At 34.3% G+C, this 26,206-nt stretch overlaps 1 protein-coding gene and 1 long non-coding RNA gene across 2 annotated transcripts; one reads left to right on the forward strand and one right to left on the reverse strand.

Annotated features, from left to right (window-relative positions):
* Positions 1-9,787: 9,787 nt before the first annotated feature.
* LOC132306879 (uncharacterized) lies at positions 9,788-23,831 on the reverse strand. Its single transcript, XR_009482129.1, has 3 exons — positions 23,641-23,831; positions 19,756-19,940; positions 9,788-10,433 (listed from the first exon to the last, which is right to left on the reverse strand). It is a non-coding gene; the product is annotated as an uncharacterized LOC132306879 (long non-coding RNA).
* LOC132306878 (calcium-transporting ATPase 12, plasma membrane-type) lies at positions 10,725-15,417 on the forward strand. The gene has a single exon (XM_059804459.1). The coding sequence runs from the start codon at positions 10,974-10,976 to the stop codon at positions 14,307-14,309; it is 3,336 nt and encodes a 1,111-aa protein (XP_059660442.1). The 5' UTR covers positions 10,725-10,973; the 3' UTR covers positions 14,310-15,417.
* Positions 23,832-26,206: the final 2,375 nt, after the last annotated feature.

Consider the following 26,206-nt stretch of genomic DNA (forward strand, 5'->3'; position numbering starts at 1 on the left):
ACTCACCTAGCATTTTTACCATATTTAAAAAATGTGCAAAATACACTCATATTTTTTTAAAATTGTGCGAAAACACCCTTCAATCAGAAATCTAATATAAAATAATATTGTAATACATGTTTTACCCTTTTACTCTCCCGAAAATACCAAAAGGGGGTGTGTATACTAATAATCTCGTAGTATAAGGGTATTATGTGCACATTAACTATATTTAATTCACTTTTAAGGATTTAAATTTGTTATCACATTTGTCAAATTAAATTAATGTACAATATATTATATGGAATGAAAACCTCAATTCCTTTTATAATTATAAATATATATATATATATATATATATATATTCTCAATTATATTTTAATATAATTATCATTTTTCATTACATATATAATCAAAAAATTAAATTAAAGATATTATTCATTATATAAAAACAATATACATTTAATTTTTTAAACTTTAAAATTTGCAATAAATTTTCACAAATGAGTGTTCAATCACCTAATGTCATTATACTATTCAAATCACGATAAAATTACGTTTTCAACTAAATATAACCGTCAAGATCAAAAGATTCAAAACAATAATAGCTTATAAAGTGCAAAAGAACACCCTTACAGTATGCTTACAATGCTGATCACACCCCTCATGTACTAAATTATCATTTTTGTCATTTCATAAAATTATGTATTTTTAAATAATATATAAAATGTGTATACATATAAGGGCAATGTAATCAAACTATAATTTAAATGTATACCAATTTACACTAAATTAAAAGTTTAAAAGTGTTTTGTATATGAGTGATATGATACTCACTGTAAACATATTATAGGAGTGCGCCTAGGAGGTTTGTAGCCAATATCGTCAACCAAAATTACTTAGACTTTGTTTTTACTAAGAATTTCACCGTCAATCTAAGGAAGTCTCTGGTCCTGACATCAGATCACGACTTAACAAAGTTGGTTGTTTATAAAAAATTCCAATCGTGTTCAAGGGTTTACAAATAAACACCAGGACCCTTTATCATAATCATTATTGTCTTACTAATTTTCACGGTTATTACGATGTTTGTTAGAGTCAGGCAGTGAGTGTCCAATGAAAGAAACCTCAATGCAAATAAAAGTCTAGGGTTATCACTTCTTTGACAGATTGATTGTGATACAGATGGTGGATGGAAAAGAAGTTGCAATTTATTTCCTCCATTTTGACAATGTTGTTTCGTGAAATTGCAAGACACTTTCCTAAAACATTTCTTTGATTTCCTTGGTGGTCCAAAGTCATTGCTCGTGTCCGTTAATAAACCATTCATAAAAGTTGCCATCTGCGCAAGTCACGCCCACTAGTTATTAAAAAAACAAAAAAAAAACATGGGGAGAAATTGCACCGCTTTTTCAGTGAAGACTATTTTTTTTTTTTTTTTAGTCAAAAAAATATAGTTGAGAGATATGATATACTTTCACCGATAGATATGACATATTAACTTTATTTTTTTAGTACTGTGTGTGGAAAGAGCTACTTTAGATAATGATTTTTTCTTTTTTAAATTCAAAATAAAATTAAATGAATCCTTTTTTTGTTAATCCCATCTCGAGATGTGTTAGGGATATTTTCGTCAAAATAATTAGTCAGAATTCTAACGGCTTGGGCTGCAGGGAGGGTAATAACAGGACAATTCGACTTTTAGTAATATATTTTGCAATTGTTTGATGGTAGACGATTTAGTGCAATTTGACCTAATTATAACTATAGTGCCTTGAGTAATCAATTGACAGTAAATCAAAGTTTAGTGCCATTTTGATCTAATTTTAACTACACTGACTTATTACTCAATGAATAACTTAAGATTGTAACGTAGTGGTATTTCTTTTAACTTTTAAATTAAAATTGAAGGTCCGAATACCTTTTAAGGATAAAAAGTGTGTGCCTCATCTTCTTTTCATGGTTAAAAAGAGAAAAAAGAAAAAGAAAAAGAAAAAGAAAAAGGATACCTCTCTCTCAAAAGTTGATCAACTAACCATCTAACATTTAAGGATTAAGGAATGTTGGGTGGACGAGACTCAATGACGTGCACCAATAATAAATGAACACGTGTTCTTTTAATTATCAAATCAGAAATGATAATTCACCCACCATATCTGATTTGGTACGTAAAATTATATATCTTACCACCATTAATTTGATAAGAGGAATGCTAAAGACAGTCGCTTAAGCACTGTTCTTTCACAGTCGCTCGCTACTTTAATTCTCATTAATTACTCTTTTTCTACTATCACGTGAAAAATATAGCCTACTTTAAAACAAAACTTACTTTTTAAAGACAAAACTAACATTTAAATCTTTTTTCTTTACCTTTCTTGTATCTTCTCCCTCAATCCATATACGTGTAGTATATATATAATTTTTACTGCCTTTATTTTTATCCTTTTTATTTCAATTGTCGTCACTAGTTATTTTTTTCCTTCCTTTTTTCTTTATTTCCCTTTATATATATATATATATATATATATATATATATATATATATATATATATATATATATATATATATATTGTTGCCGTTAGCCTTTTTTTCCCGTTCTTCCTTTCATTTTTTTTTCTTCTTATTTTTCTAAATTGTTCTGGTTTAATAACAAATTTGGTGAACATTCGCGTGTTCTTAAATTTTTTTCTAAATTTAGTGAACATTCTCCTGTTTTTATTTGTTCTGGTTTTAAATTTAATAACAATTTGGTTTAATAATTTTTTTTCTAAATTTAGTGAACATTTCCCTATTCTTATTTGTTCTGGTTTAAAAAAAATAAAAAAATGAAAGGAAGGACGGAAAAAAGACTAATGGCAACAATTTAGAAAAAAAGGGAAATAAAGAAAAAAAAGGAAGGAAAAAAATAACTAGTGTCCACGATTGAAATAAAAAAGAAATAAATAAAGGCAGTAAAAAATATATATATACTACACGTATATGGATTGAGAGAGGATAAACAGAAAGGTAATTGGAAAGGATTTAAAGGATAGTTTTGTCTTTAAAAGGTGAGTTTTGTTTTAAAGTAGATTGTTTTTTTTATGTTTATTGATAATAGAAAAAAATAATTAATAAGAATTAAAGTAGCCAATGAAAATAGCACTGTGAAAGGACATTCCTCATTTAATAATTAAAGAAGACGTGTTGATTTAGGTGATGACCATTACGAATGTTTGAAAAGATGGAGGATATGAAAAGTTTCAAATAATTGAACTACCATTCACACCATCCGAGTAAACGTGAAAACTGAGAAGTAGTGTGACCTTTTTTATTTCGTGCTTCATTAGTAAATTGCTTATGTACACGAAAGTATGTTTTCTATTTGTACGCATGGTCAAATTGATTTGTGAAGTCGATCCACCAAACATGCCATATAAATCTCCATCGGCAGGTCCACTAGGTGTTATTTTACACCTAACCTATTTAATGTGGCCGGCCACATGGTTTGGACTCGACCAAGGGTGAAACAATCGAAATTAATGTTTTCCATGAAAACACAGAGAAAAAAAAAAAACGAGAAAGAAAAAGAGTAAACAAATGCATCCCACTCGACAAAGAGAAGACACTTGTTATTTATTTATTTTTTGTCAAAAACGCGTAACGAGGACCATTTCTACGGGACAGGTGTTAACCAACACTCGTATGTTGAATATCATGTCAACAAAGTCGGGCCTAATATTAAATGGAGTGTTGCGTGTCATATCGGAGCTTGTCAACTTTCTCTTCCACCTCTCTCCCTCTAATACTCTTAGAGGCAATTTCGTCTTCTTCGCTGTGTCTTCGTACTCCCTTCCATTGGAGTGGAGAGATGAAGGCCTCCTTCTCTGACTGCAACAAACTCGGCATGTTTTAATAAATGTATTCTGTGGATATTTTTTTTTTACGCTTTTTTTTATTTTTTACAGTTAAATTTGTTCATATTCGATTCGTTTTCGGATCACATGGACGAATTTGTTATTTTCTCCGACTAGATCTCTGATCTAGGTCGGTTTTAGTTTTCCCCGCTTCGATTTAATCTTTTTCTCCTTGATTTGATCTTGTGCGGGATTTCTTGGGTATTAAAGCGCCTTGTGGTTGTAACTTTGGAGCGGTTGCCGTGATAATGACCAGACCTTTCCTGTTTGATGTGTTCTCCTATGGCTCTGCAAACGGAACCACCATAAAGAAAAAAAAGAAAGAAGTATATTACTAAAATAAAGAAATTTTTTATCAGTTCATATATATATCAAAATTTAATAGGGGTAATGCCATATTTGATGCGAGTGAATGGAATCAAATGAAACGAGAATGAATGCTTTTGTTTCCATTCTTTAGTTTGGTAACTAATTTTAAAATTGGAATAATGATTCTTACCCATTCTCCGAGAATGGTGATTCCCACTAATTCATTCCACTTTTCAACTAAAGGAATGGCCATTTCATTCCCACTTTAAAATATAAATAAATAAATAAAATATTTGATGAAACATGGACTATATATATACATACACACACATACACACACACACACATATACATATATATATACACACACACACACACACACACACACATATACATATAGGTTTTACAAAAGTAGGATGTTTTTCTAGTGCAACCAAACATGGGAATGAGAATGGTCATTCCATTTCTATTCCATTATCTGATTTATTCCATTCTCTTTTATTTCATTCAACCACATCAACCTATCCCTAAGGGCTAATTTGGGGATAGTTCATTAGTTTGGTATGGTGGAATGAATTGCAATGGAATGAGAATGAATGTGAGAATGGAATGAGATGGTCATTCATTTTGTTAGAATATGAACTGATTTGGATGGAATGACCATTCTCCAAGAATAGTGGGGAATGATGATTCTAACTTCAAAATTAGCACCAAACACGAGAATAGAAAAACACTCATTCCATTCCACTTTCTTTTATTTCATTCCAGTACACAGTATTTTAGTAAAATTATATATATAGAAAGTGAGTGGCTGCAGTGGACCCCACCGACTATTGCACCTGTAACAGTGACAATATTCAATTTTAGTGCCCAAAGTCTTGCCTTCTTTTGAAATCATGAAACATGCACATGTTCTTGTATTATGATTTCAATCAATTTTATTATTTGGTATGCCGTTTAAAGTGAAAATAGTCATTATATTGGAAAGAAAATCTACTCTAAAGAATGAAAATGAATTTCATATCATAACTAAATATTTGTAGTAAACATTCCATTCAGAATAATTTTTATTTTTTTTTAAAAATCAAATTATTAAAAAACTCTTCTTTCAAGCTTTAGTCCAAAAACATCACCTCACCATTACTGCCACTAGCTTCCACCACTGCCGCCACCTCCATTGCCTTTCACCACCGTTGCTACCACCGCCACCACTATTGCCTTCGATCTTCAACCACCACACTACTGTCCCCTCCACTCCCTTCCGCCACTACCACCTTCAATCCCCGCGGCCACCACTGTCACTATTATACTTTAGTACTCCCTTAAGAATTTTAAATTTTCATATCATATCAATTATTATGAAGCTAAATATATAAAATTTTAGTGGGAGCAATAGTATGCATATGTTCATCAAAGTTTTTAGTAAGAATATTTTTAGAATTGAGTCATGATATTTGCGTTCCAAAATTAGCCTCTAACGCTCCATCTTTTTTTCAATAAAATAAAATGACAAAATTACCCATCAGTACTCCCTTAAGAATTCTTCACCATCCGTGGTTGATAGCCCTATTTCCTACATTTTTTTATTTTTTATTTTTTTTTCCTGACACGAAAACAAGCCAAATGTCATACGACACCTACATGTAAGAACATCGACCATAGATATAGAACCAAATATACATTTAATACCAAACAGCTACAGATCAACCAAACCTAACTAACACCTCTTATAATCAATATTACAGTCTTGACAGATCAAGAAAAAAATGTCAGTTAGAGTTGGAGGACCAACACTACAAACGCAATTTGATTTCCAAAGGACTTGGGAAGTTTGGACTCAGGGACCCGCATCTCCACCAAATACAACCTTAGAAATGGTAAAACGAGGAGCCGCATACCCAAGGTGGACGGCATTCGGAACGTCATACAACAATTGTGGGCCCACTTATGAAGAACCGCCTTAACCACTGTCTGGTTTTTTTTTTTTTTCCCAAGGTAGTAGTAAGGTGGACGGCATTCGGAACATCTTACAACAATTGTGGGCCCACTTATGAAGAACAGGCCTTAACCACTGTCTGTTTTTTTTTTGAGAAGATAGAAGCGTGAAACTCAAAATACCCAAACATTAATCTCTAAAGGTTTGAAACTTAAAAAACTCAAATCTTAATCTCTAAGCAAGCATATCTTATATGTTTCGCATCTGCAAATCACTTTGTGCTCTTGTTTTCACCAATAATTGGATTTTCTTTTTCGCTTCTTTTTTATAAGATTAAAAAAATAAAGATGGTGAACACCTATAATGTCATCTGGAAAAAAAAGAGAAAAGAAGAAGAAGATGATGATGATTATAATTAAAGGAAAGATATGAGAGCTAAAGGGGAACAAGGATCATTTAGACATGATGGAAGGTGGATTTGAGTTATTGGGTAAGGTGATTGATGACATAGATGAAGGGTTTTGCTGATGAAGAAGTTAGAATTATTTCAGATAGAGAGAAAAGAGTGAATCGAAGAGGAGAGAGAGGAGAGAGAAGCAAAGGGATACCACAAGTTTTAGTTAAATTGGAGAGTTCGTGGTTATATTTGTCATTTTATACATAAAACTTATGCTACTTTTAAATTTTGATCATAAAATTCTAAAGAATAAGCGCAAAAAACATCTTAAAATATACTTCGCGGAGTACTTTTACCCCTATTTAATAAAGTGTGTTAAAATCTTTTCTTATTGTGCAAAAATACCTCATCTGACATAAATTATTATTGTAATACCTGTTTTGCCCTTTTACTCTTCCGAAAATGCCCACGAGGATATATATGCTACTAATCTTATATATATATATATATAACTTTTTTCTCTCTATATATTTCTAAACATTTTTTTTAAAACTTTGAGAATTTGTAAAACAAGGATTTGAATTTTTTGAGATTTCAGTTTACATTTTATTTTATTTTTATTATTTATTTTTTTACAACAACAACAAAAAAAAAAAAAAAAGGAAAAATTTCCCAATATCAATATGCATTGGTTTTAGGAGTTTGGAACATATTTATTTAATTTAATTTACACTTTATTATCATTTTTTATTTTTTATTTTTATCCTTACTTGTCCATTACTGACGTCCTCCAATAGTATCATTTTTAATTATTTTATAAATTATTTATTTTTATACATTTTATAAAATAGTTTAGTAAGGGTAATTTAGTCAATTTATGGTTTAAATTTGTCAAAGTGACTTATTTGCACCAGATTGAAACTTTAGGAATGTTTTTTTGCATGTGAGGGTATCCTCCAATAGTGTCTTTTTCGGTTATTTTATAAAATTATTTATTTTTATATATTTTATAAAATAGTTTAGTAAGGGTAATTTAGTCAACTTAGGGTTTAAATTTGTCAAAGGGACCTATTTGCACCAAATTAAAATTTTAGGGATATTTTTGCATGTGAGGGGTGTGATATGCACTATAAACATACTTTAGGAGTGTTTTTGGCACTTGACCCAAATCCTAACTTATTTCACACTGCCTTGATATTCGTATTCACACTATCCTAATATTTATATTCACACCCGTTAACTGAACTATGAAATGATAAATTTAACCTTATTATTTAATAATAAATTTAAAACAAAAAAACTATTTTTTAAAATTACAAAAATATCAATGTAAGAATTTTCTAAAACAGAAAAATATCAATGTAAGAATTTTTTAAAACAAATTAAAATTTTATGATCAAAATGTATAAGTGATGAAAGTTTTATAATTTTAACCCTTTTATAAATAAAAGAATATAAATAAAGTCTCTGAAGTCTTACTTAGACTTTTACTAATAATTTTAGTAAAATTTTAGACAGAAAAAGTGAGTGGCGGTGGCCGACACCACCGACTATTACGTAGCTCCGGTTCCTGTAGCTAATAGTATAAAACAGAACTAACTTCCATTTCAATTATTATTTTAGGTAAATAGATTATTTATTTCTCTACGTATGTATAATTTACCCAAATCAGTAAGATCTGCCTAACTTTTTTATTCTTTTAACTTTACCTAAATAAGCGGCAAAAATACTATTATTCTTTTTAATTAAATGAGCGGCAAAAACTTTTACTCATTTAATAAAGGGTACATTACCCAAATCAGTAAAATCTGCCTTTAAGTTGAGTATATTATTCTTTTTACTCATTTGATAAAGGATAAATTACACTAACTCATTTAATAAAGGGTAAATTACACTAACTTCCTTGAGATTTGGGTAAATTACACGTAGGTAGGTAGAGTATTTGACCTTTATTACTTTGATATCTACTAAAAGTGTGGAAAAAAAAATGAAAAACTAATCAAAACCTAATTTGTTTTTATTTTGTTAAAATATAAAGTTATTAAGATCTTTTAACACAAGAAATTGGCAATTTAGTCATTTTTTAAATTTTATTAACGACAGGCATTGAGCACATGCACCAAATTTCATAAACGGGCAAAGTAATAAAGGTTAAATACTCTAACTGTGTATAATTTACCCAAACCTCAAGTGAAATTTATCTTGTAATAAACGAATTTATAATCAAATTCAAGCTCAATTGATTTATTCAGTGAACAAAAATAAGTTGAATCTTTAATAATTTAAGCTACAACTTGGTTCATTCTGTTACAAAATATTTATAAAATATATTTTCAAATTATTTTCTAATTTTATTCAGTTGGTATTTAATTTAAAAGATGTCATTTCAAGAAAAGACGTAACCTTACTAAAAGTTTTTTTTATACGTGCCTGAGTTTTCACATTGCTATTTTGTAGTCTTTACACTATAGTCAGATGTTCAGGTTATTGTTAGAAATTGTGTTGTATAATCTATTATTGGTTAGAGCATAGTAGTCACAAGTTATATTGCAGAACGTATTACATGGTAGAACAGATGAAAAAAATGGATGTAATGGATAAGACAAAACATGAAGGAAACGAGTTTCTCTCACTTTTTATTTAGCTGAAAGGAAAAGGTAGTAGAAATAATGTGAGATATTTCTTTGTTTGGTTGGAAGGGATAAAATACGAGATTATATATATATATATATATATATATATATTATCAGTGCTCATTATATAAATTAATAAAAAATAATTATTCATTCTACAAATGGTATTCCATAAACAATTGAGGAGGTAAAAATGGTATTCCATACTAATAGAGTAGTTTTTCTTTTTTTCACTTTCCTCTCCCTCCGTAAAAAAAAATATAACCACAAATAATACTCAGTAACCTAATTGACCCAGTAACCTAATTGATAGAATAACCTAATTGATAGAATGCCCAGCTCCCCAATCCCAATCGTCTCTACCCGTTTTCGAGTTTCTTTTACTTAATTTGCGGAAGACGGAAGAAAAAAAAAAACACAAAGAAAGTTATTAAAGAATACTGTCGGCCGCTCAAGTGGTCCTACTTTGTAGGCTGCGCGTGCGGCACGCCACTAGTAGAAGAATACTGTTTTGTCGTTTTGATGCAGGATGCTGCGTCCTTTGGCAAAAGACGCCGAAAGTTTCACAATCCCCGGCGGCAATCACAATTTAAATTCATCTTTTCATTTTCAAGAATATTGATCACTTGACAGTAATTGATACAGTATATGCCGAATCCATAATATAAGGACAAAGAAAAAAGTTCAACAGTGTGTTTTTGTGTGTGTGTTTGTTGAATCTTTCAATCAAATGAATGTGTCTCTTCACAAAATGACATCAATTTCTTAACATCCCAATAATCACTTCGATTATCCCAGAGGGTATAAAACCACCTTGTTCAAGAACAAAGGGGGTACGAGTAACAATTCAGACAGCTCCTTCCTTGGAACAGAAACAAGAAAACATATATATATTGTCCACTCATGTTAAACCAAATATGATACCCTTTTTAAACAAGTATTAAAAATGACAAAACTCATGAATTGTTCAACAAACTAAGAACGCTTTAATCATATTTCATGTTAAATTCAAAACAAATGCCATCTGTTTGTTAACCTATAAAATTGTCAATCCAAAAATAAAACACACGCACACAATGTTGACAAACGTCCAATTGTAACAATGCCTTCAAACTTGGTTTTCCTGTTACTTGTGACAAGGAGAAAAGAAAATAAATAAATAAAATAAAATAAAAGCTCAACAATCCACCTCAAGGTCGGCTGAAATCATTTAAACTAAGTAAAGAAAAGTCACCAAACATGGACCACTTCCTTTGCCGACTTCAACAAGTTAAGCCCTAACTGATCTGGATCAATGTAAACGAATTCCTTCTCAGCATGACAACTAATTACAGTCGCAAATATATATATATATATATATCACAGGAAGTTTTGTAAAAAAAACTGATAGTATTAGAACATCCAAAAGCCTCTATGTTGCATGTGTTTGGTAGCATAAGGCTAGTGCTTAACAAATTGGAACTGGATGAGTTCAAATCAAATTTGGGCTAGTTAGTCCTCAATTCCAATTCCAAGTTGTCAATTCTATGAAACCAAAAATAGTCAACTAATGTAGTTAACCAATTGTGCCAAATAAAATGGTTATAATAAATACATTTGACTAAGCTAATATTTTCAGAAACTAATGTAGTAAATAGTATTGGTTAGAGGGTTTTGATAACTATTGATCATTCCTGTTTAAATTGGAAGCTGCCATGAAACTTCCCCGACAGCTCAATTGAGCAATTATAAATAAGAACGTAGTATTGTTGGTAGAATGAAGTTCTTTCCCAGCAGCATCCTAGAAAATTGTCCTCAAACAATTTCTGAGAGCTTAGAAGCATATAATGTCGGCCCAACTCAATTCACACTGCGGCTATGGCACGGTGCTTCTTAACATAAGCATCAGCACCCTCACCAAAGCTCAAAAGCGATGGCGCATCGCGTATATGGCGATCTATTTTTCTCGGACTATGCTCTCCTTTGTAAGAGAGATTGTATCCGAGAAGAACCACCAACACCACCTCTCTGGGATATTAACTTCCCCATCTTACACTGTTCTCACTATCAAAGAGACAACTCCCCAACATGTCGTAATCGATAATGTGCATGGTTCTCACATGCCCAACGGTGAGAATCTGCATGAACCTGGCATGCCCAAGAGAGAAGACCCGCCTGGTTCTTCTTACTTGCCAAAAACAGAAATCGAAAATGTGCATGGTTCTCACATGCCCAATGATGAGAATCTGCATGATTTTGACATGCCCAAGAGAGAAGACCCGCATGGTTCTTCTAACTTGCCGGAAACAGAAAATCTACATGATTCTGGCTTCCCATGCATTGACAAAATAAAACTCTCAGAAATGGTGAAGGACAAAAGCATGTATGAGCTTCGTACCTTTGGAGGTATTGAAAGCTTAGCCACTGCACTGGAGACTGACCCTGAAAGAGGAATCTGTGGGAGTGATCATGATATCAGCCGGAGGCATGCCGCGTTCGGTTCAAACACTTACCACAGACCTCCTCCCAAAGGGCTCATTTATTTTGTGGTGGAGGCTTTCAAAGACACCACCATTCTCATCCTACTGGGCTGTGCTGCTCTCTCTCTTGGCTTCGGCATCAAAGAACATGGAGCGCAAGAAGGTTGGTACGAAGGTGGAAGCATATTCGTTGCTGTCTTTCTGGTTGTTGCTGTATCTGCACTCAGTAACTTCAGACAGGAAAGGCAATTCCACAAGTTATCAAAAATAAGTAATGATATTAAAATTGATGTTGTCAGAGAAGGCAGGCGGCAAAAGATTTCCATCTTCAATGTTGTCGTTGGAGATGTCGTGTTTCTAGTGATTGGCGATCAAATTCCTGCAGACGGATTGTTCTTAAGTGGGCATTCTTTGCAAGTGGACGAGTCAAGCATGACGGGAGAGAGTGACTATGTGGAGGTCGACTCTAAGCAGAACCCTTTCTTGTTATCTGGTTCAAAGGTGGCAGATGGGTATGCTCAGATGCTCGTGACATCAGTGGGTATGAACACCGCATGGGGTGAGATGATGAGCTCAATAACACGTGATTCCAACGAACAAACACCATTACAAGCTCGGCTTGACAAGTTGACCTCATCTATTGGAAAGGTAGGTCTCGCTGTTGCTTTTCTAGTTCTTGTAGTATTGTTAATTCGTTATTTCACGGGGAACACAGAAGATCAGAATGGAAATCAGGAATATATTGGCAAAAGAACAGATATAGATGATGTGTTCAATTCTGTGGTGCGTATTGTTGCTGCTGCAGTCACTATTGTGGTGGTGGCAATTCCTGAAGGTCTACCGTTGGCTGTCACGCTAACACTTGCTTACTCCATGAAGAGAATGATGGCTGATCAGGCAATGGTCAGGAAGCTTTCAGCTTGTGAGACCATGGGCTCAGCCACTGTTATTTGCACCGATAAAACGGGAACACTGACAATGAATCAAATGAAAGTGACCAAGTTCTGGCTTGGCCAGGAAGCCATGGGAGAATCTTATTCCAATATAATTGGCCAAGAAGTCCGTGAATTGTACCACCAAGGAGTTGGTTTGAATACCACTGGCACTGTTTACCAACCAGTTCCAGGATCTGTACCCGAGTTTTCTGGTAGTCCAACTGAAAAGGCAATACTTTCTTGGGCTGTCCAGGAATTGGGTATGGATATGGAGAAATTGAAGCAAAGTTCTACCATACTGCATGTTGAAACTTTCAACTCAGAGAAGAAAAGAAGTGGGGTTTCCTTGAGGAAGAAGGCTGACAACACCATTCATGTGCACTGGAAAGGAGCTGCTGAGATGGTACTAGCAATGTGTTCGAGTTATATTCAGAGTACTGGGTATATTAAGTCAATAAGTGAAGATGACAGGACGCAATTTGAGAAGATAATCCAAGGAATGGCAGCAAGTAGCCTCCGTTGCATTGCTTTCGCACATAAGCAAATCCCAGAGGATGAAATGGAATACAGGGAAGATGGAATAACCCATCAAAAGCTAAAAGAAGATGGTTTGACCTTGCTAGGGATCGTTGGTCTCAAGGATCCATGTAGATCAGGGGCAAAGAAAGCCATTCAGGTTTGCAGATCTGCAGGAGTGAGCATCAAAATGATAACTGGAGATAATGTTTTCACAGCGAAAGCAATAGCAACAGAATGTGGAATTCTTGGACCTGATGAACAAGCAACCAGCGGAGAAGTGGTCGAAGGTTTTGAGTTCCGGAACTACACTCATGAGGAGAGAATGCAGAAGGTTGATGATATCCGCGTGATGGCAAGATCCTCACCTTTTGACAAGCTTTTGATGGTACAATGCTTGAAACAAAAAGGTCATGTGGTTGCAGTTACGGGAGATGGAACGAACGATGCACCTGCACTAAAAGAAGCAGACATAGGACTCTCCATGGGAATTCAAGGCACAGAGGTTGCCAAGGAGAGCTCAGATATTGTCATCTTGGATGATGATTTTTCCTCTGTGGCTACAGTTTTGAGGTGGGGACGATGTGTTTATAACAATATTCAGAAATTTATTCAATTTCAACTCACAGTGAATGTTGCAGCTCTGGTGATCAACTTTATTGCAGCGGTTTCTGCCGGTGAAGTTCCCCTAACAGCAGTTCAATTGTTGTGGGTAAACCTCATAATGGATACCTTGGGCGCTCTGGCTCTTGCTACAGAGCGGCCCACTAATGAGCTAATGCACAAGCCGCCAGTGGGTCGGACTGAACCCCTTATAACAAATATTATGTGGAGAAACCTTTTGGCACAATCTCTATACCAGATAGCCGTTCTATTGACCTTACAATTCAGGGGTAAGTCAATCTTTAGTGTGAATGAGGCAGTAAAGGATACTCTCATCTTCAACACTTTTGTACTTTGCCAAGTTTTCAATGAATTCAACGCGAGGAAGTTGGAGAAGCAGAATGTGTTCACAGGTCTTCATAAAAACCATCTGTTTATTGGGATCATCGGAATAACTATTGTTCTTCAGGTTGTGATGGTGGAGTTCCTAAAGAAATTTGCAGATACAGTTAATTTAAATTGGTGGCAATGGGGATTTTGTATTGCAGTTGCAGCTTTATCATGGCCAATTGGTTGGTTTGTCAAACTCATCCCTGTTCCAAACAAACCATTCCTAAGCTATCTCAAAGATAGATATTCGAATCCATAGGACTTTGCAGCTCCAGCCTTACCTTTACATGCAGAGAGCCCTTTACCTCCAGGTCATGAACTTCACAAACCAACCAATTTGCCATGACAAAGCTACAACTGCAATACAAAATTCCCATTGCCACCAATTTAAATTCTTTGTATCCGCACCAACAAGCCAGTGGCCTAGTAGTACCAAGCTCCTACTTTCTAAAGGGAGGTCAGGGGTTCAAGCCTCGGTGGAAGCATGTGTGTGTGAGTACCAATTAAGAAAAAAAAAAAATTTCTCTGTATCTGCAAATTTCTTTAGGAACTCCACCATCACAACCTGAAGAGTAGTGTTGCGCCAAAACCTGTCCTCCGGTCATTGCTTGGTGAAATGGTAAAAAGCTTGCATGACAAACGTGAGATTGAAGATTCCAGTCTAAGGGTAGCCACTTTGTGCAAATATTGTCAGATTTTAGGTTTTGCCCGCTCAATCGTCCCTACCACATGTATTACAGAGACCAGCACTAGGTAACGGTTACAAAGCTTCGAATCTAGACAAATATATCATCCAGCATTAAATCCAAGTATTCTGGCCAGCCAAATCTCTATGAACAGGAATTCAGCAAAATAGTATTGTGTAGCTGGCCCGGGTAGTAGCTGGGGGAAAGGCTTTGCGGAGGAGAGTTGGGTTACAAATCATTTTGTCAGGTTCCCTTTTCATGAAGAATTTGAATGTCTTTCGAGTTCTTGGCCCGAGGGTCAGTGTGTCATCAAGCTCGTCTTACCAATATGTTAGCGTGAAGAAGGAGGTGGACAGAAATCTTCGACAAGCTCACTTCAATTCATTTCCCTATCTTCTTCTGCATTGATATTGGATAAGACCAAATGAAAAAAGAATTTAGGAGAAGAGGCAAAGTGAGTTGGGGACTACTCTTGCTTGATCACTTCATTATCTTGGAAACTCTAATCCAACAACCGGAGAGATATGATTGATCTCCTTGAGGATTCTATCCATTCATAGTTTCCTATTTGTATTACTATTAGAAATAGCCCCAATTTTCATATTTGTATTACTATTATCTTTGTGAATAAATTGATTGTATAGCCGGCCTTGCATTTTGTTCTTGGGCTGTGCTCCCCTTTGAGCGCTCTTTTATGAAATCTTACTTATCAAACAAATTTATTTAACCATGCTAGAATGTGTGTATTTAATTTGTATTTCTTCCAAGGGAAAATTAATCTTTATGATGTAATTGCAATTGATATATATGTACAAGGAGAGAGAAAATAAGTAGATTCTATTAACAAAAATTTCCCTAAATTTTATTCTTCTCTTTCTCATTGTAGAACCCTAATTTGAACAATTTAAACCTTAGGGTGGGAGCTCGTGACATTCTTTCAGTTCATGGGAGCTTCTATGGGGCCACATCAGAATACTACTGATGCAGAATGGCTAGCTTGCTTTGATGAAATTCTAGAATTAAAATGAAAGAAGGGGATGGGAAGTAGGAAGATGAGATGAGATGAGGCTAGAAGAAAAGGGGAAGAGAAACAGACGAAAGGGGATGAGGAACAGAGTGAAGAGATAGGTTAGACTCTGTCAAATTCACATCGAAAAAAAGACGAAGAAACACTTGTTCTCTCCTATGATTTTTTATTTATTTTTTTGTAAAATCTCGTCTAATAACTAATAATAAGTAATAAGTTTAGTTTCTATTCCGACACGGAACGAAAAGGAAAATATGCAGGATCTGTAGAAAGAGTTGTGATACTTGGCTCAAAGGCAACTCGATACAATCTAAGACCTTAGAGGAAAAATATAAAAGTGGTCTTTTGACATGTAATATATTAATATCAAATAATAGTTAATTGTGTTTATATATACTCAATAATTAATACCAAAAAAAAAAAAAGTGAAATGAGGGGAGGAGAAAGGAAAAAAAAAGGTTAGATAATGATATAAAATAGGAGTTAATTCTTTGGGCCTACTATTAAATTTTTTATGGACATAATAATATAAGGAAATAAAAAAATTGGGACCTTCTGTGATTTAAGAAAATAAAATTTTAGAAAGGTAATAATATAAGGAAATAAAAATTTTGACGACTTCTTGGTTGGATAGGAAATAAATTTTTTAGGAAAGTAATAATATGTAAGGAAATAAAAAAATTTTGAGGCCTTCTATCAGTTGGGGCCTTAGGCAATCGACTAACTCGCCTTAGAGCATCTCCAACGGTTCTGTAGATATATATATATATATATTTTTGTAAATATGACGTGTCATAGTAGATTTACACAAAAATTTTGGACTACTCATCTTTAGTTCCAGCCATTATTTTATACATTTTGTGGAAAAAACACAAAATGTATTTGCCAATAACAACCAACCACGTGTCATGTCAGGACCTACATAATTTTTACAAACTTACTTAATATAGGGTTGATTCGTTAACGGAATGAGAAAGAGGGAGGAGAAAGAAAATATGCTGACGTGGCTATGTAAAAGGGTTGTGCAAAATACACAATAATTTTACACATTGGTGACGTGGCCGTGTATCTTAACATACTGCTGGAGATAAAAAAAATAATAATAATAATAAAATAAAATAAAAATAAAAAATAAAAAATAAAAAATTACACATTATACGTGGTAGTATATATTTTACACAAAAGGGTGTTTTAACAGATTATTGGAGATGCTCTTAGGCTCCAACTGGCCCCATCTTGGCTCGATTTGTGAAAACTATATGATGTAAAAGAATACACCAATCCTATGGATCCTTAGGATTCATTGTGGATCCAACACAATAATAGAATTTTTTAGTCTTAAATTTTTTATTTCAAATCTTGTATATCCAGATAAGTATGTATCTATCCAAAATATATGCCATAGGATCTTTGTATTCGGCTCTAAGGGGTAAAGAACAAAAAGAAAAAGGGAATAAAAAAAGATGCAAGACCTCTAAGACTCACTAGTTTCAATCCAATATGCCTATTTATAGGCATCAAAAGTTTCCTTAACAACTAAGGAAATATAAACATATAGGAGTCCTTCATGGCCAAGTTTCCTTAATAAAAACTACAGCCTCATCTGGAATCTGGATTACAACTTCGGATAGAATAGTGTAGGTTTGTAAGCCAACATATGCTCTGCGTCAACTGTTCTTCGGATTATTCGATATCTCAAGCAAGCTCCAAGCCTCGAGTTGTTGTATAAACCAAATGGTCACCTTAGGTGGAAGGTTTTACTGATGCTAATTGGGTTGGTTCCCCTTCATATAGTAGATCCACTACAGGAAACTACACCTTCTTAGGTGATAATCTGGTAACATGGAGGAGAAAGAAGCAAACAGTGATAGCGATTCAGTGCTAAAGTTAAGTATAGGGCGATGTCCCACACCACTAGTGAGTTAAAATGGCTATGATATTTCCTTGAGGAACTTGGTTGACAGTTAAAACCCCTCTTCCATTGTTTTGTGATAACTCAAGAAGAACGGAAACGGATACGGGGCACGGATATGACACGATACGGATATAGCGACACCGTAAATCCTAAAAAATTAGGACACGGACACGGACACGGCGGGGGCATGGCAAATAAGAAATATATTTTCTCTATATATGATATTATACTTTAAGAGATTAAAAGTAATATTACTTTTTACAATCTCATAATGAAAAAAATATATATATGTTGGAAAAAGAAAGAATGGTAGAAAAGAGTGTTAAAAAAGAGAAAAAAATAAAAACAAAAAATAAAGAGACAAAGAGGATTAGGGTTTTGTTAGAAAAAGAATTAGGCCTTAGTTAAAAATAAAGATAAGAATCCATAGAAGAGAAAAAAGTTCATGGGGAATAAAAGAAAAAAGAGACAAAAAGAAATTTATTGTGAAAGGAAAAAAAGGAGTATTTTGGGTTTGTGAAGATCAAGAAGAAGAAAGAAAAGAGGACGAAGAATAAGAGAGAAAAGAGGAGACAGAGATAGAGAGACCATTCACCGGTAGCGAAGATTGGTTGGTGGGACAACAAGAGAGTCAAAGATGATTGTGTAAGAGTTCGAACCTTTGAACTAAAATATAAGAATAAATATCTAATACTTTGAATATAAAATGGATTTACGAAACAAGAAGTTTTTAAGTAATTATGTAATTACCATTATAATACTGAAAGTTATTAAACAACTCCTAATATTTACACTTCAACTTAACATTGTTTCTAAAACTTTCTTAAAAATCCCCAAGAATGGGACACGCGTGTTGGACACGTATCCATGGCGTGTCGGAACCATATCCAAGGCATGTCCGGATATTCGAAAAAATATAAAATATTCTGATACGTTTTTTGACGTGTCCGACACGTGTCGGGGTGTGTCCGGCGCGAGTCAGTGTCCCACACGTGTCCACCACGGATTCTTTGCCCTTTTAGGCGTGTCCAACACAATCTTTTCCCTTTTAGGCGTGTCCGTGCTTCATAGGCGATAACCAAGTAACTCTCCAAATTGCCTCCAATCCAGAGTTTCATGAGAGAACTAAGTATATTGTAGTTGACTGTCACTTCATTCGAGACAAAAATAATATTAAGTGGAAACATCTTTACGCTATTTGTAAAATCTAAAGATCAACTTGCCGATATGTTTACTAAGGCTCCGGGTCATAATAATCGCTTGAAGGTTGTTTGTTCCAAGCTGGGATTATATTATATATATTCTCCATCTTGAAGGGAAGTGTTAGAATGTGTAAATATAATTGTATTTCTTCCAAGGGCAAATTAGTCTTTTCACCATTATTGCAATTGGGATACATACAGGTGAGAGAAGGAAAATAAGTACATTCTCTCACAAAAATTTCCCTAAAATTTATTCTTCTCTTTCTTTTTGTAGAACCCTAATTTGAACAAAACATATTGTTAGCCTCTTTTTAGTTTCTACAATCATATTAGGAAAATAATCACAATAAGATAATTTGGCATTTTTAAATGGCCATTTGCCCTTTTTGTCCCCAAAATTTCTGCATAAACTCTTATAGATTAGATGTTGGGAGAATGTTGCACAAATTAAATAAGGTGTCAAAAGTTAAAGGAAGATGTTAATTTCATTTTTCTTTTTTTGGGTAAATGAAGTTGTTAACTTTTTGCACTAAGTTATCTTCAAGTTCATGTCCTTCCGTTTTTGTATTGTTTTGGATTTTGTTACTTATTTATTTATTTTGTTTTGGAGAAAATTCAAGATAAATAAAAAGAAAAGACAAGTCAAAAATTTGCTAAAGCACCCTTGTGTCTATAAAGTGTTTTTATGGATTATGCCACATGAGACTAGATGCTGTGGTTCTATAGATAAACAAGAGATAATAAAATAAATCATCCAAAGAGTAAATATCATGTATATATATATAAACACACATATATAAAAAAGGTGAAACTAAGAGATGAGGAAAATAAGAGATGAGGAAAATAATCAGTGGCAAGGTAATAATTTATGCTACCTTGCAATTGCATTTCACATCTCAAGAAAAATATGCTTTTGTTGTCCCAAGCAGAGGAAGACAATGAATGGTTTTTTCACACATGGGAAGTGGCTTGGCAACGAAATGTGTGAAAAACTCAGGATGCAAGCAGGAACTTGTGAGATTATCTTATCTGTCCAAACAATTCTTCAATCCCAGCTTTCCTACCAAAGAAGAACCAAAAGATAGATATGAAAAGACAGTGATGTCTACTAAAATTGCAACATGCAAGGATTCTCCCAATCACTACTATATGAGATCTTTCCTTTTCCTTTTTTTTTTTTTTTTTCTTTTTTTAGATCTTGGCAAGTAACTCAAAAACCCACTTTTGCCTCCAGAGAGACTTGAACCCTTGACCTTCCACTTTCAAAAGTAGAGGAGATACCACTAGGCTATAACCCTTGGTGGTACTACCATATAAGATACATATGTTTAGCAAAATGAATAACTCAAAACCACTGAATCACACAATTATTATTCAACAAGTAACTTCCTCATATAACACCTTGTTGATGGTAGTTCGTGAGTAGGATGAGGAGATCAGAGACTGGGTGGAGCTCCAAGCTAGCATAAGGGATTCTCCATAGAGGAGATTAAGAGAGAGAAGGCAGATTTGCTTAACACCCATGGTAGCACGAGTCATAGGAGACCATTACTTATAGTTATAGTTAGGGTGGTGTATATGTATTTTCAGCCCCCATAAATGGTGAGGGTTAAGCCCTATTTATATTACTTCATTTGGGTAAGGACCGTTGGTCATGAGAGCTAACTTCCTCTTTATCCAATGGTCGCTTTACCTAGGTAAAGACCCTTGGTTATGATGGTAGCTCTTTCTTTATCCAATAGTAATTCTGTGAGATATACATTTAGAGTATTATGTGGTCTATTACTCGAGCTCAGCTATTAGGTGTTAAACATTCTCTCCCCCTTGTGTAGACCTCGAAGTGAGGCGATTCCTTGGAACTCAGCCACCTAACCACTGATACTCAGATTCCCGCAACTGAAGATAGGGAAAGAGCCTTCCTCGGGGTTCCACCTTCTCGGCCCTGCAGGCTCTATCCTAGCTCAGTGTCTCGAGGTCCTTACAGTTAAAGGGAGCTCAAGAGAAAAATGCCCGAGGTTACGCCTGCAGGAAGCAACCTCGGAAAAGAGGGGAGGAGGGGCCCATCCGACTAGAGCAGGGCGCGTCCACAGAAGAGGAAGGGTAGCGACCCCTTCCTCGGCCAGTGAGTTCAGTTATAAGACGAGTAGCTCGAGGATACTGTCCTTTCAGGAGCACGCCAGATAAGTACTGGCCAGGTGTGCTTATTTTCAGAGATGGTGCCACTCAAGCAGACGTCGTGGCACGTATATCAACACACCTTTTCTACTATAATCACCCCCAACCTTACCAATGGCAAGATTTGAACAAATGAAGACAAAATGCATGAAGCAATTAGACTATTTGTTATGATTGAATACAAGTTGTGAGGCTTCGTTAACTATAAAAATAAAAGAACAATTTCAATACATCCAAAGAAGCTACAGATATGCCTAAGAAAACTAGAGAGAATTAAAAAAAATAAATAAATAAATAAAAATGGTGCACAATAAAGCACAATAATTCAATTAAAGCTAATTTTGTAGAACATAAATATGTTCCGAAGTTGCACCATAAACCCATCCATGAGGGGTTTGTGCACACATTTGAATTTAGAGCTTGTCCCCCGTTTTCACGATTAAAAACATTATTGAGTTTATTCTCATAAATCTAACTGTTGAACATAATAAAATCTTCATTTCATGTGTCACAGAGTAACTTCCACTTCAAGAAAAAGCATAGCAATGGTCCAAAATACCAAAAATAAGGCACAACCGCAAAAGTCCTCAACTTGGTTGGATTTCGCCAGCTTGTAATCAACTTGGAACTAACCAAATGCAAAACCAACTCAATGTTCACATAGTAGTGAGCACAACCAACACAGATTGAAGACAAGTTGATAGAGGAAGGGTGGTCCGAACGCCAAATATCCTTTCCTTTACTTTTGTTCACTTCAGATTTATTGAAAAAGATAAAAAGAAAAGAAAAACATACAATAACGACCCACAATACAAAGCCAAAGCAGGTCTTCTACTCGAAAAATGCATAACATGCATAGTATTTGCATAATTTAAACCAACAATTCAATCCAACAAATCATTATTTGAACTACATTGGCTCAACTGTATGATTCTAATCTGCCATTTTAACAAACAAATGAGTGCACAGAACTAATCGCTATGGTTCACTGGAATTTTTGCTTCTTCCACAGTATTAAACCTATCAAAACCAAACCAACATTAGGTCATAGCAGTGGAATGTTGTTTTGCCTTAACCAGTGTTTGACCTCTAACTAAGAGTAAGGAGAGTAGATCCATTGCACTCTTTCAAAGATCAGCCCCTAGATATATAGAAGAAATCTCTTTTCTGACCACAACAGAAGTTAGTCCACTTGTTTTCTCAAAAGAGATAATATAATACAAAAGATGCAACTTGCGATTCAATTTGTTGTTAAAAGCATGCAAGCACTGCGTGCACACACAACACATACAAACATTCATAGACGAACACATATACTGTAGAAAAATACATATATAGTATTTTTTATTTTATTCATCAACTGTATCTTCATTCATCACTCTGCAGTCGTACTCTGATGTGCTCAGTTTACAGGACCAGCTGACTATTGATTTGAATTACATTTGTAGGAGTATATCTAAACCCATAACATCTTGAACCACCCAAATTATTGATGAATATAAATTATACCCATTATATCTAAACCCATTACTTCTTTTATTAATTAACATTAATCAAATACACACACACACACACACACACACACACACACACACACATATTATATTTTGTGTGTGTGTAGAAAGTTTAGATTATTACTTTGGTTTTTATACTTTGCGGAGATTCTATATTGCTGAGCTATTAACTGTTCACACCGGACCAAATCTGAAATTGTATTAGAACTTGTCACTAACAGATTTTATACTCCCACCTGTTACTCTCTTTCCAGACCAATAGGCAGTTATTACCTTACAGCCGAGAGAACACAACCAGTTTTAATGCTTTATTCATAAAAATAAAAAATAAAATAAAATATAAAAAAAGAAAAATGTCACTCCGAAAACCCAGAAAGTGTAAGGTTCCACCTAATTGATCTGTTGGGCAATACTACATAAGCCAATGTGCATCCGATAGCCAGAGTTGACCGAGCCTGACATAAGTTGCACCCCTAGGGATTAGCCCAGATTTTGCTGTTGATACCCAGAATTGGACAAAATGTGCTTGCCAAAACCCTGTTTACTCCCATAAGGTTGCATTAAAAAAAAAAAAAAACAAAAAGGATGCAATTTTTCAAACAATAGAGAAAAAGAAGGTATTCAGGATTCATATAATTATTTGTTCAGGGAGGCTGACCAAGTGGTGGTCCAGTTATCCAAGGCAACAAGTTATCTATACAATGGTTATGGAACTTGTAGTGGGGCATTACATACTGCCAAACAGAAATTTCCATTGTAGAAAGGCAAGAAAAAAGCATCAACCCTTATTCCATTTATGCATATCATAGACAGATAGATCATCATAACCTAACTTCATAAAATTAATCAGACATTCTGGGTACCTTCAGACACAAACACAAACACAGAGTGGGCATGCACAGGAAATTAAAAACTCGAGTGATAACAAAGTGCAGGCATGTGTATGGTAGTGTCGAAATTCCAATAGTTGAGAAAACCCAGTACCCAAATGTTCAATATTCAGATTGAACTACAAAACAAATTGATCTGAAAATTGCCATATTACTGTACATATGGAGTATAATTACTTACCGGAGCCAAATCTTTTCACTTTAGATTCGAGGCGGATTGGATTTGCTATTAAAGTTTCAAGATTTCATGGAGAACAAAGTTAGACTCCATCGAAACTGACCTTCAAACCCTCATTGATCAAAGAAAGTAAAGTAGTTTGTATAAATATAACTAGAAAATGCTGTCGCTGTCTCTTACAGTTATTGCCACCGTTTGCGTGACTGAATTTGATATTTTAACATAATCCAATTTGTATATACTATATTTTAACATTATCCAATTTGTCCATGCAGCACTGTTGAAAATACTTTAAAAAGAAAGGTTAATTTAATTTAAAACAACTTACTCAAAAATAACCTAATCAAAAATTAATTTAGGCAAAATTATTATCCATATGTCAATTTTCATTCTTCACTAATTTATAGGGTCCAAAATACTCCTAAACAATTTTGAAGACTTTGAAGTCATACCCCTTCACATATTTTTTTTCTTTCTCTATCTCAGTCTCTATTTTACTTTACCAAATTGCAAATTTATCTGCAAGTTAGGTATTAGCCTAGTGGTAGAAAATATATTGTTTGGGGTCTTTGGTTCGTGTTTGAAACCCACCAGTGTAGGGATGGTAAATTTCCCATCTCCAACGAAGCCCCGCCCCGCCCCGTTTATAGCGGGGATGGATATCCTTTTAGCTAAACGGGGATGGGGATGGAGGCAAATTCAAAATCCCCGCCGGGGCCGGGGATAGGGTAAACCCGCCCTGCCCCCAATTAAGTATGAAATTACTAATATATCCTTACATATAATAATTTATTACTAAATTATATTAGTATATATAAGAACATTTTGCCTAAGTTGTCTAACCCTAGCCGCTTCGTTTCAGCTTTCTCTCTCACTCTGCAAAACACGTTTCAGCTTCCTTCACTGTCTTCTCTCTTTCTTCTCCTAAGAATCGACAACAACATCGGCTCTCTGACGTCGTGTCTTCCCCTCACCTACGTCGGCTCTTCCCCGTCTGATTCCATATCTAATTTTGTTCATATGCATATGCAAATGTGTGTGTGTATGTATATATGTATATTTATATATTGATTTTGCTCTAGGTTCTATCTGTAATCCAGATCTCATTGAGGATAAGCATGTTTCCTTTTTTATTGAAGAAATTCTTGTTCTTGTTCTAATTTGATCTGATATATGAAACAAAATGATTTGATCTGTTATATATATATATATATAAAATTTTATTATTATTATTTTTTTTTTGGGGAAAGTGGTTGAAGAAATTATTGTTTCTCCAAGGAAAGAAAAGGAAAAGGTCCGCTTCCACAATTTCGTTATATTGTTATATTGAATCTGAATATGTATTTTTTTTTGGGAAAGTGGTTGAAGAAATTATTGTTCAACGTGTATGTGTGTGTGTATATATATATATAATAGATAAAATTATTTTGTTTTTGATTAAACTGTGATTTTTATTTTATTTTTTATAATTGGAACTGAGATTTTATTTTATTTTATTTTTATTTATTTATTTATTTTTTTCCTGGAAGGTATGTATATGTGTGATATTTGTGAAGCTGGAAAACTTAATCGGGGTGGGGCATGACGTGATAGGGGCGGGGGCGGGGAAGATGGTGGCGAGGATGGGGGTAAAATTTTTGGTCGGGGATGGGGATGGGGAGTGAGATCCCCGCCCCGTTGCCATCCCTACACTGGTGATAGTACTCTCTATAGAAGATGAAGAAGGCCCAATCATTTTCCATCTATCTATCATTCTCCGTCTCTATACCTCTCCACTGAAGGCAACTCCAGTGAAGCTTTACATGTAGATAGGAGCTTTATCTCTCACACATGAATTATGTTGGAGTCACATTATGTAATACCCCTAATTTTGAAAAGGATATTTCTGGAATTTAATTTATTATTTAGTTGCATTTTTTGTGATTATTTGCTTAAATTGTTTTCTTTAATCATTTGTTAAGTGTTTTATTGTTATTTATTTATTTAATTGGAATTGTTTGTTTAAGTGGTTCATTGTGTGTTCAGTGTAGTTAATTATTTAATTAAATTTAATTACTTATTTAATTGAATGTATTTAATGAAATTTAATTATTTTTCTGTCTTAAACTTAAACGTGACTGTAATTGTTGTTGCTCACATATAGTTTTACATTAGGTTTAAACTTTATATCGGTAGCCGACATTGTTTATAACACAAGATGGTTTATGGGCCGAGTTGGGCTCTGTCTCTAATCTTACAAGGATTAGGGTTTTAGGGATTAAAGCTTATAAATACACTATGACAATAAGTTTGTAACGACCCGAACCCGGAGGTTTGAACCGTTAGTCGGGTCTTTACTCGAACCCGAGGTCATCTACGTCAAACCTAACATTTCAAGTGTCAAAACGTGCTTATTCGGAGCAAAATCAAACTTTCCCAAGGCTCTAAGCAACCCAAGGGTCGAGAGTGAGCTACAAGGAAGAAGGAGAGACAAGACCCCAAAACAGGCTCACTTCGGTCGGCCAAAGCAGGCCTACCTGAACCGGTCGACCGACACATTACTTCGGTTGACCGAAGCTAAGATACTGAG

Source organism: Cornus florida, unplaced genomic scaffold, assembly GCF_030987335.1.
Source record: "Cornus florida cultivar Cherokee Brave unplaced genomic scaffold, ASM3098733v1 CherokeeBrave_3.0.0_Hap2_Chr05, whole genome shotgun sequence".
Taxonomy (NCBI): Eukaryota; Viridiplantae; Streptophyta; class Magnoliopsida; order Cornales; family Cornaceae; genus Cornus; species Cornus florida.

Excerpts from the sequence above, each read along its gene's own strand:
- LOC132306878 (XM_059804459.1), top strand. The coding sequence starts at position 10,974 with ATGTCGGCCCAACTCAATTCACACTGCGGCTATGGCACGGTGCTTCTT.